We start from the raw sequence: 12,563 nt of genomic DNA, 5'->3' as shown, positions 1-12,563 counted from the left end.
TACAAAATTTGGGGTCAAACAAACCCCAATAAGGCTTGAAGCTAGAACTTTCTCTCTCCTCAGATGAAGGGCCATGTTTGTTGTATTTTCTCTCTCATTAAAAAACCATTTTCCAAGGGATTTCCCTAATATTATTTCATGAGCTTGTTCCCAAGTTGAATAGAGAGCCTGTGCAAAATTTAAGGCCAAACAAATGTCCCCAACACTCCCAAAAATAAGGAGAACAAGTCAGTAACCACACACACACACAATTTCACTAAGTGCATACAAATGAAGACGAACCCTTAAAAGAAAGCAAAAACACTTACCTTTCCTCCAAGATACGCACATGTATCTGCTGCAATCACACCGCTGATAGAAATCAAGGTTGCAACAAGACCAACAGTCCAATGGGCCTGGCCCCCAAGAAGAATGGGCCATGCAGCACCTATTTCTGCCAATCATAAACTGGTTAAGAACAAAATTTCAGTAAAGTGCACAATGACAAAAAAACAAAAGGAAATTTTACAAACAAATTTGCATATGAAAACTAACATACATAGTTAACAAAAACAAATTAATTATATACATAAACTTAACAAAAGTATCAAATATTTCTTAGTGCTCCAAAATCAATAGCAAGGTCCATTCTTTTAAAGCTCTAATAGATGGACTGATATACATCCAAAGATATAATCAAATGCTAATTAATGGATGCACTTATAAGTGCAAAGCCATATTGTCGCGACCCCGCTCCCTGCCGTCCCCACTGGACCCACAGAGCGCCAGGCCTGGGCCCGCTCGAAGACCGTAGGGTGTGGGGCCATGATCCATATGCATGTACCTAAGGATGTAACAACAATTACATAATATTATGAGGAAAATAGGTTCCATCTATTGGATAGAAGCACAAAATTAATCAAAAGGCCAAAGCAACTAAATATGAACAAGGCACAAAAAAAGGTAGAATCTCCATCTAAGGTCTTCTGAATAAAAAGTAAAATATCAAAAATATTTCTTGAGATATCATGACCCATCTGCCAGGGTTTCAGCCAATTAATGTTTTCTTATCTTAGCTCTATTAGGAATCATGCTTGGGCTTGAGTGATTAGTGGTTCACGATTGGAACAGTATGTCTTGAGTTCGATTCCTACCACTAAAACTACCCTAAGGAAAAACTAAAAAAAAAAAAAGATGACCCAAAAATATTTTTGTTCGCGATTCTTTTGACTTCTCAATGGCTAAGCTAATTGGAATTGCACGCTGCTCAAAAAAAATGTGACCCACAATAGGCCATTCTGATTACATTATAAAGAGCAATTACAAATGGATAAGAATGCATTATAAAAAGGTAGTACGCGAGTTATAAAACTGCCAGTATCCATGCATTACACAACATTCTCTATAATAATTGTTAACAACTAAATTATTTCGTGGTTATTAATGCTAACTGTAGTATGGGGTATCTTTGTCCTTTTTATAAACTTTAGGCCATTTTCTTTTTTGGGTAATCAAAAACTTTAGGTCATTAGGTTTCATTAAATTACTTACAAGGGAATTTTTCTAATATGTATCACATCATCAATTATAAATGAAAGATTAAGAGGTGTGTGGTTTAGATGTAACCTAAGGGCACCTCACTTTCTTTCTCTCTCTATCACACCACTCTCTCTTTCTCTGTCCACGTGTTTCTCCTCTTTCTCGTCTCACTTCTTCTTCTTCTCTTTTCTTCAACTTCTTGTTATTTGATATGTATTAACATATGGTACCGCAGTAGATCTGACCTTTTCATCTTCCCCTTTCCTTGAACCCTTGAATTTTTAAAAAAAAAGGGGGGGGGAAGGGGTGGGGAGGGGGGGTGAAGGGGAAAGTCTAATGTCGATGCTGATCTCATCAAGGGGTACCTAGGTTTTCCTTTTATTTGGTGAGCAGAACTATGATGGTGGCCTACAGGTGTGTAAATGTTTGTGTTACTGAAGTTTCCTCTCTTGGATGTGGAAAGCCAAGAGGAATAGTTGTTGAAATGTCTCAAAGTGTGTGGGCTGAATCACATTGTAGCTGAGAGATATTTGTTCATCAATATCTGAGCGTTAAGTATTCTTTCCATAGGTGATTGAAAGATTGTTGTTTGTGTAGTTCTTTGCCTTGCAAACTGCTGTTTTATGTGATTCATTTGATATATAAAGTTCAATTTAGTATTTTAGGGCTTCTAATAGTGCTCGGCCTGATATGTCCTCGCATACCATTTTTCCTGTGATTTCCGCCCTTATGGTTGAAGAAAGTGAGCCTGGAATTTCTACCATTAGTGACATGATACGAATTCCAACAACTATTGTGAAATTAAATGGGCCTAATTACCTCTTATGGGCCCAACCTATAGAGGTATTTCTAAGTGCAAGGGGTAAGATGAAGTTTTTGACCGAAGATGGGACCAAAAGAGTCAGATAATGGGTATGAAGAGTGGCTTAAGGAAAATTATCAAATTATGGCCTGGTTATGAACAATATGAAACCTCATGTGAGTGTTAATGTTATGACTTTTTATACTGCCAAGGAAATGTGGGAGGTTGTACATGAGATATACTCTTCCGACAAATTTATCAATTCATGAGAACATGTTTCTTTTATAACAAGGTGACATGAGTCTTAGTGACAACCACAATACTCTTCAGGGTATGTTGGAAGAGTTAAACATGTATCAACCCCAATCAAATGATATAGCGCTCCTAAAGTAGGGAAGAATTTAGAGTTGCAAAATTCTTGTCCAGCCTTAGTTATGAGTATCATTCTGTTCGTGTGCAGATCTTAGCTAGCAGTGAACTTCTCTCAACAATATGCATTGCCTTCTTCAACAGGTTACTATATTTATTCTCTATCAGCTCTCAGTACTAGTGATAGATCAGCCTTGACTTCCTCCATGGGTAGAGATGATGGTAGAGGCCATGCTGGTGGAAATAGAGGACATGGTCATGAGAGGTCGTGGTAGAGGCCGAGGCAACAAGAAGAACAATGGATGAGGAAATGGATGCACTTCAATCAAATGGCACGTGGGAACTTACTGCTCTGCCAGCAAAAAAGAGACCAGTTGGATGTCATTGGTGTATACAATTAAATATCGACCAGATGGATCTGTGGAGAGATTAAGAGCTAGGCTAGAGGTAAAGGAATTTACACAAACCTTTGGTATTGATTTAACGGAGACATTTGCTCCAGTGGCCAAGCTTAATTAAGTTTGAGTGCTCACAACTGTAGTAGAAAATAAGGGGAGGCTATTGTGGAAATTTGATGTTAAGAATGCCTTGCTTCATGGTGATTTACAAGAAGAGGTGTCTATGGAGCAACGACCAAGGTATTGTTGCTCAAGGGGAGTCAGACAAAGTATGTAAGTTCAAGAAAGCAATTTATGGACTGAAGCAGTCCCCAAGTGCATTGTTTGAGAAGTTCAACAAAATTGTTATAGCATATGGGTTTCAACGGAGTCATGTAAATCATTCCGTATTTATCCAGAAACAATGAATTGGAGTTATTGTCTTGGTGGATTAGTTGATGACATCATCATTACGGGGAGTGATCAAGAAGGAATTAATGAATTGAAGGGTATCTAGGATAGTATATTCAAAAAAAAGATTTGAGACAACTGAGGTACTATCTTAGAATTGAGGTAGCCCGGTCTCGTATGGCATTAGTATGTCTCAAAGGAAATATGTAACAGATTTACTGATAGAAATAACGATGATGGATGTTAAGCAAGTTGATACCTATAGATCCAAGTTCTAAACTATCAAAGGAGCATGGATAGTTTTTTGGAGACCCTGACAGATACTGAAGGCTTGTGGGTAGACTTATCTACCTGACAATCACCCGACCAGATATCGCTTTTGTTGCAAGTATAGTGAGTCAATTTAAGCATCCTCCCATAACACCACATTAGGAAGCAATAAGGAGTATTTTGAGATATCTGAAGGAGCCTCCAAGTCAAGGACTCATCTACAGGAGGAATAGCCATTTTTGCATTGACAACTATTTTTGATGTTGAACTGGGCAGGGTCTCAATTAGACACAGGATATACTACAAGCTACAATACCTTCGTTGGAGGAATTCCGGTGACCTGGGACAGCAAGAAACAGAGTGCGGTAGCACGATATAGTGTAGGGGCTGAGTATAGAGCAATGGCTCACAAAGTATACAAACTAATGTGGGTGAAAATCTTGACACAAGAAATGTGAATCTCAATTACCGAGCCGATGAAGAGGCTCTGCGACAATCAGACAGCCATACATATTGCTAGCTATCCAATTTTCATGAGAGGACAAATGATATCGAGGCAAAATACCAATTTACTTGGGAGAAAGTGACAAGTAAACATACATCAACTCCACATGTGAAGTCAAGGGTTCAATTGGTTGATATATACACCAAGGCTCTCGGTCATAACCAAACTCAGCAGATTTGTTCCAAGCTGGGCATAGGTGATATCTATGCTCCAGCTTGAGGGGGACTGTTAAAGATTAAATTATTTGGTGGTTATTTGTGCTCACAGAAGTATGGAGTATCTTTGTCCTTTTCATAGACTTTAGGTCATTAGGTTTCATTAAATTACTTACAAAGTCATTTTTGTAATATGTATCCCAACATCTATTTTATGAGTGGTTTAGATCTAACCTAAACAGAATTAGAACTGCCCCGTACACCTCCTGTTCTTTCTCTGTTTATCATGTCACTCTCTCTTCCTCTCTCATGTTTCTCCTCTTTCTCGTCTCACTTCTTCCTTTCTTCTCTTTTCTTCATCTTCTTGTGATTTGATGCTTATTAACAATAATAATATAAATTCCACCACTCTTCGCATCCTAAGAGTGGAATTGCATTGTTGCAGCTCTAAGACTTCAACAACCTGCTAGGAACACAACCACCATTTCACATTCTTCCATCCATACCAGCCCAAATATGTAATAGGTAAAAAATACACTGACTTTAGCAAGCATATTTACTTAAACAATCCAGATGTACTCATTTGAAAATAAGTCCACCTCTTCTCCTCTTGCTCACAAAGAAGATGCACATTGTAATCCAAGTCTCTTCCATGGGTTTACTTCATTTCCTTTTTTTCTTTTTTTCCCTTTTGATAATCAGAATTCCATCATTTTTATCAGTTTCTTCCATGAGGTCCCCTGTATAAAGTAAGTTCAGCCACTGCTTCCCTCTTTGGCACAAAACAGAACTACAAGGAGAATGTATGTCACCAGCAGCTCTTCTACACACACGTATGGCAACCAGTTGTAGTCAGTGTTTCAAAAAGCCGACTGCCCAGCGCCTGGGTGTCCGCCGGTTCTGGGGGTCTAGGCACATCGCCCAGGCCTCGGCGCTAAAAAAAAACAGATATCCCTGGGCGCCCGCCTAGGCGACCGCCCAAGGGCAGAAATGCCCCTCGTTGAGGGGTATTTTTGGGTCATTTTTTAATACTAAAGGTGCAAAATTGTGGATTTTAGGTTCATTTGAAACCTAAAACCCATTAGAGCCTATTTTAGAGAGAGAAAACCCAAACAAAAAAAAAATTACTGGGCCACCCAGGTTCTGGGCACCCCCACGACCGCCTAGGTACCGCCTATCGCTTTTTGAAACACTGGTTGTAGTGTAATGTTCTTCGAGAAGGAGAAGTTTAGCTCCCAGACAGATTCCCTTAACCATTCTTCAGGTCAGACAGATTACAATTTGCTCACAGATATTGGCTCTAAAGGCTTGGAGATTGTAGCAACAATTTGAGGGATCCGAGTTTCAACAATACCTGGCACCTACTAAACATACTTGGTGTGATTCCTACTAGCAGTTCAATGATGGGAAAAATTCCAAAGAGAATCTCATTTATTTCTTCTTGCACATAGCTCTTGGCCATGACAGAACATTTTACTGTATGTAATTTTTTGTTAAAAAAGTCAACCCCATTATAAGCATCCTATTCTGTACTACTCTACTATTAATGAATAGCATATACATCAAGGGTGTTTGCCCCTCATAATTTTGTTACTACCAATTGATTCTAACTTACAAAAACAAAAGGGGGCACATGCTTTCTTTCATAAGGTAAAAAACATTAAGTGCTTAATATACTGCATTAATAGATGAACACTGTACCACCATTACAATTTCTACAGTTACAAACAATGGGAAGAGACCACAAATGTGTGCCCATTTGAGCCCATAAAACAAATCAGAGAACCATTTGCGAGTAGATTGATCTGAAACCACAGCAGAAACTTTGGAACAACAAACAATAAAAAATGCATGTATCATTATCACACTAGTTTCAGAGAGTTCCAGCTTATAGTTTTCAATAGCTTGAACTAGTTTCCTATAGCAACTGAAATATATTTTGCATACCCACTACATTTCAGTGATACAGTTTTGTGAAAGAGAATAAACGAAGATCAGGCTTCCATATATTTAAACAAGTTTTCTCAAGCCTCACTCTCAAATACTGCAGGTCTTGTTCATGAGTGAATAACAAATTTATCTTATTTATCTAGTTACATGAGTAATTTATGACAACTACAGGCAAATAAACAGCATTGAAAGGAAATTAAAATACATGGAACAAGTTCAACTAGGTCAAACAATTTAAGACATTCACCCAACAAAGAACCAGCCACAAAGGGAGAAAAGTATTCAGAATTAGAAAGAAAACTATTCATATTTAGAAAGCTATTTGCAATATAAAAAATCCATTCACCCATTATCTAGCCTTTCTATCATATATACATTAAATTACATAGTGAGACAAGCATATATGTTATGACTTGAAATAAACGCATCAGTATGAACTAATTTACTTTCATGGATTGAATTGTTCAAAGAAGCATCTCAGAAGGCTAAATGACATACTGGTATATAAGGCCGGAACCGCCAACCCACATCTCAGTTTAACCCAAAAACAAGGAAGGTAGCCACAATAAAATAACCCAAATATGGCACTACTCAGCTGTGCAAATCGAGGATTTCCCCTCTGCAAAATCAGTGCAATGGCTACCACAAAGGCAAATGATGTCACGGAGGGGCCCATGCGACCAAACCTAGACATTGGACAAAAAGGAAGTTAGCTCACAAGCTCCTTGACCAAATTCATCGAATACACGCACGGAAAGCATTTATCTAATGTTAATAAGAGATATCTGTGCAGTTGTCAACGAAAGCAAGTTCAAATATGAACAATTTTGGCTATTCACCTACATGTACTTCTTCTACTCAAAGGTAAACATGCATACATTGCTAATTGCAAACAAACATAGTAGCAAGTAATAGAACTTCATAACACTGGATTAAAAGAGAGAAATAATCATATAACAAACCTAAGGTGCTCAGACAAAAATAAAAAATTAAAAAATAATAATAAAGAACGAAAGAAAGAAGCTATGCATGGAAAACCAAGCTAGTGGCTATCAAAGCCGTCAACCTCCTATTGCTTCTAGATGATTATGCAGTCACCATAAGGAAGTAAGACAAGGAGAAAGAGGAAGTCGCAGGTGTGGACAACAGTGCCAAAAATAACTCAGGACCAGAGTCAAAAAGCCCAAGGCACACATTTTAGAGTCAAACCTGGTATACTCTCCACCAAACTTTACAACCACGCTGTAAATGCCTACATGACCCCAATAAAAAATTCTCGAGTCCAAAAACAAGTAGGCTGACAATCGGGCTGGGTTGGCTGCAGATTTTTGCCTGTGCCTATTACGGCTCGAATCCAAGGCCTACAGCTGGTTCATGCTTGAATTTAGGGCCCACAAACTGGGCCAGGTCACCCTTGGCCCAGGTCGAATTTCTATGGTCAATATGTTAGTATTTTTGGTTTGAAAAATGCTTAAGTGTACTTCAAAACAACTTTGGTTTTATTGTTCTTTCCTAAATTACTTTGTAGAAAGAGAAAGATGTGGGTCTGAGTCCCACATTGAAGAGGAGAGAGTTTGTTGAGCTATATTTAAGAGCACGCATTCCCATGCAATATACTCTAAGTACAAAAGAGAGAAGGCACATGTGCGGAGCACACGACGCGTGCGACGCACACGTGCATGTGCATGTGCTTGTGTGAGGGCGAGGGCAAGGGCACTTGATGGTGCACTTCGCATGCTCACATCGACGCATGACGCGCCCCTGCTTGTGTGAGGGCGAGGGCAAGGGCACTTGATGGTGCACTTCGCATGCTCACATCGACGCATGACGCGCCCCTCGCCTGAGCACGTGTGCAGGTCGGGCTAGTGGCTTGTTATCTTTTTGTGAGCCCAGCTCGTAGGGGGATCCAACGGTCATCTAGTCGTTGATGCGTGTGGGACATCCAACGGTTATCTAGCAGTTGATGAGATGGAGGCATGTAAAAGCAGCTATCAAGTGCATGTAACTCATGTAACTTGTAGCTGTTGGGGTGCATGTAACCACATGTAACTTGTAGTTGTTGGGTGATGCATGTATAACCACCACAACACTAAATGGGCAGCCTCTTGGTGCTCTATAACAAGGGCCCTCCTACCCATACAATTTTGGACACTTAAAACAATTTTTTAGCCTCTCAACAATTCTTTGCAATTCCAGGAAGCAACCAGTGGGCTAACTCTCTCTCTCTACTCGATTTTGTCTCTTTCTCTCTCCAAACTATCAAGATTCTGGTGTCTCATGTGTGGGTTCCAAGCTCGGGTGTAAAGAGCTTAGAAACATTGTAATAGACCTTTTTGTTTTCCTGTATCCCAATGACGAATTGCCTTCTTATGCACGTCAAATACTATATCGAAGGGGGACAAATATCGTCTTGAGATAGCGCTTCTGCATGCCTGAAAACAAAAAGAGTTCGGGATTCTATTTTTACAAATAGTATCATTTTCTGCCCCCATTTCACCCAAACAATTTCCAACACAATAAATATGGATAATATAGCCTATCTGCCTATGGGCTATAACTTTATAGTCCATATGCTACAGTTCAAGCATAAAAATCTATTATCGATAGACTATTACCCTATTAAAGTTAAGGGTTATAGTCTATAGACTATAGACTTATAATAGACCCTCAAAAAATCTATAATCCATAGACTATAACCTTATTAAGGTTAAAGGTTATAGTCTATATAACCTATGGACTTATAATAGACCCTAAAAAATTACAACTGGAAATAATAAAGAAAACACCCACCAAATTACCTCCATTCGAAACCCTAACCTACTCATTTGAAACTCTCTCTCTCTCTCTCTCTCTCTCTCTCTCCAAAACTCCTAACCATCTCCTCCTCTTTCTTCTCCACTGCTCCTTATACCCTCCCCCCCTCTCATCCACTAGCCCACTAAAAACCAGCAACCCACCCCATCTCCAAAACTCCTAACCATCTCCTCCTCTTTCTTCTCCACTGCTCCTCATATCCTCCCCCCTCTCATCCACTAGCCCACTAAAAACCAGTAAAACTTAACCATTTGAATCTCTCTCTCTCTCTCTCTCTCCAAGAGTTTGAGGCCTGGTGTGTGGCTGCCCACAAAGGTGAAAATTAAGATTGGGAATGCAAAGAGTGACAAAGCTTGGGTTAGGGCTCCATGTGATGGGGATCAATATGGCATTGCTGGAAGGGGAAGGAGCCCTTCTCGTTCTGTTGATGGGGCTTAGAGCATTTGAAGCTCAGGGTTAAGTTCTTCAAATGGGTGTTGTAGCACTAAATCAAGAAGGAAGAATATGTGACTAAGAATTCAGTGACATCTCCGATTTGGAAAGTTCAAAAACCAAGCAACTCTTCCTCTCTTTCTTTTCTGCTCAGTTACTTAGATTTTTATAACAAGGTTACTGTGGTTACCGATCACTCTTTTTTTTTGGTATTTTTCTTACGATTTTATGTAAATGGAGATTGGGCATTTTTGATAATGGGTTTCCTTTGTCTCTTATCAAAGGAGGATTTTGTTTGTCTTATAAAGAAAAGAAAAGAATCGCCATTATTACCCGCTCGCTGTCTCTCTACTTTCTCATCTATGTAGTATGCTACACCAGAGGACCATCTATGGCCCAGTGCTGATGTTTGTTAATCTCACAAATGGTGGAAGGGCTATAGAAAGAGATGGATGCACAATTTAAGGGTAGAGATACTGTATATAATCAATTTTTTGGGTGATAAGCCTTCAGGACTGGCTAGAGCCTCTAGAGAGCAATTCGGGCTCGAGCCCAGACCGAAAAATTCAGTGCCTGGGCCTATTCTACAGAAATTTGGGCCAGGCTGAGGCTAGGATGCCAGCCTGTTGGTAGCCCTACAAAAAAGACTAGATTGATCATTGAGCTTGCATCTAGGAGGAACAAGCATGTACATCTCTAGTTGCAGGTTCCCATATGAAAAGGTAGTCTTAACATCTAATTGATACAAGGCCACTTCTCCACAACTACAACTACTGGAAGAGTTTGCAATTTCTACGAGGGTGGTTTAATCCAGTTCATCATAATCAATGCTCATAACTTTACCATAGTGACAATGAGCTGATACATTAAGAAAAAAAATATGAAAATAAAGTTCTTTTCAAAGAAATATCGTTATTGCAGATGAAACAGAAGTTGAAAGGAATTTGCAGATTGCATATGAAATAAATGGAGAATAAAAGACCACGGGGAAAAAGGGGGTGGTGGGGTGGAGGAGGGTTCCATCAATGCTATTAAGTAGATCACCAAGGGATATGTCTTCCATGAGACAGGAAGACATCATAAAGGAAGTAGGCTCACCTTTTTTTTTTTTTGGTCTGTAATGGAAAGCACACCGTCTTATATAGCAAAAATTTCCTTTCACCAATGGAGAAGTAACCAGATAATAGAGAAAGTATAGGGACATCTAGCCTTTTTCTTTTGAAGCGGCTGCAATGAAGTCACTTCCAATAATTTTCTCCTTTCAACTTTTTTGGGTGTCCTTTTCTCTTACTTCTTAGAAAAAACTGTGTAAGACTCTGTCTGTCTAAATACTGTGGTGGAAGTAGAGGTAGCCAATTTGGCAGTTCAGTACAATGGATAAAATAGTACAAAGTACAATGACAAAATGTGACAGCAGCAATCCTTTCCTAAGGGAACTTCCCAATCAAAAAAAAATTCATCCCCAGAGCACAAAAAAGAACCTATAGGGTAGTAGCTCTCAATTTATTAAAAAAGGAATCTTAAAAAAAATTATGGATAAGACTACAAAAATTCTAGATTCACAATGGCATCAAGCTTAATATATGATACACCACAATAGAGATACTCAATGCAATACTAGAATTATTTTGGTCCAATACTTTTGTGAGAGAAGATACTTTTCTGGAACTTGAACCAAAAGTAGTAATAATGCAAAATTGCATCACTTAGTATACATATTATAATTATCTTCGCGATGTAAGATGAGCATTCAGACCATAGTTACCAGGATCTTTCAAATAGGTGGCAATCCCGCTCTGGGATCTCGCTCCCGTGCTCCCAAAAAGGGATCTCAATTTCTATTCCCACAGTTAGGGATCTCGATCCCAACATTAAAGAATAAGACAACAACCAAACTAATGATTTTCTTTACTTATAGCCAATTAGCAATACAACAATAGTTTTAATATGGTCGTATTGCTTGCGGGCAATAAATAAAGAGATAACTACTTTAAAGAGCACATATAATCCTAGATCCCAAAAGGTCAAGATCAAGATCCCCAAAAAGCTTGGATCTCGATCCCTAACATATGAATTGCACGGATAATGCTCCCAACTATAGGGATCTTCTAGCATTTCACAACCCCCAGTCCCGATCCTGATTCTGCTCCCAGTCCCACTCCCAAACCCAACAACTATGATTCAAACACAAAGAGATGGGGAAATTGGGGAACAAATAAAGCAGTACAAATTGTAAAATAAAATACAATGTTGTGTAGGAATGGCAAAGATTCTGATTCAAATCGCTCATTAACATCTAATCCATATCGAAAACCTCTACATTACTGATGAAGAAGAAAAGACCAAGATGGCTTCTTTCATAATTATGAAATGGAAAATGAATAAATCAAAAGGCACAATTCACTTAAAGATGGTAGCATCATAGTGAACAAAAGGATGGTATCGACATAGGACACTATAAGATTTGCAAAAATACAAGAAAATGATCCCAGAAGCTAGTATATACATGGAAATATGATGGGTCATAATGCAAATTGGACCTTTTCCCAATAATGGTTGACATCCAAGAAAACTACGATGGTCATGGACCAATAATTGCAAATTTCCAATATCAGTAACCAGAAATGATGGGACTAGAATATCAGAATAGATAATAATGAGATCTATGAACAGTAGTAACTATGTTGACACTCCAACAACAAGTCCAAATCAATCCACATCTCACATCAAGCAGTTTCAACATGAATCCAAGTGAATTGCATCGAAGGAAAGTAGCCCAAAACATCATAAACTGTTTATGTGCTTGAACCTGCTCAGACCAGTCAGAAATCAAGTAGCTGATGAGAGGTTATGCAAATGGAATACTAACCCACTGTTATATTCAGAACTGTTATTCACAGTTATGAACATTGGCTCGGTGACAAGAAAAAAGAGAGAAAAAACAGCAACTCAAAACAGAG

General features: G+C 38.8%; 1 protein-coding gene across 38 annotated transcripts in view; it reads right to left on the bottom strand.

Annotated features, from left to right (window-relative positions):
* The window catches only part of LOC18445616 (phosphatidate cytidylyltransferase 4, chloroplastic), a 56,373-nt gene that overhangs the window by 31,052 nt on the left and 12,758 nt on the right, over positions 1-12,563 (bottom strand). For 24 of the 38 annotated variants that reach the window (XR_016045602.1, XR_016045604.1, XR_016045603.1 and 21 more), the window contains 2 exons: positions 6,856-7,043; positions 309-433 (listed from right to left, as the gene is read on the bottom strand). Coding sequence is in view for 7 of the 38 variants with exons in the window: in XM_006855752.4 (XP_006855814.2) it covers positions 309-433; positions 6,856-7,043 (313 nt within the window). In the remaining 31 variants the exon portion in view is untranslated. Of the gene's footprint in view, positions 1-308; positions 824-6,855; positions 7,044-12,563 lie in introns of all 38 variants that reach the window. The other 14 variants (XR_016045626.1, XR_016045618.1, XR_016045622.1 and 11 more) reach the window with 2 other exon arrangements.

This window comes from Amborella trichopoda, chromosome 12 (genome assembly GCF_054954075.1).
Source record: "Amborella trichopoda isolate Santa Cruz 75 chromosome 12, AtrichopodaSantaCruz75HAP2 v2.0, whole genome shotgun sequence".
NCBI classification, from domain to species: Eukaryota; Viridiplantae; Streptophyta; class Magnoliopsida; order Amborellales; family Amborellaceae; genus Amborella; species Amborella trichopoda.
This window is presented reverse-complemented; position numbering and strand designations above follow the sequence as displayed.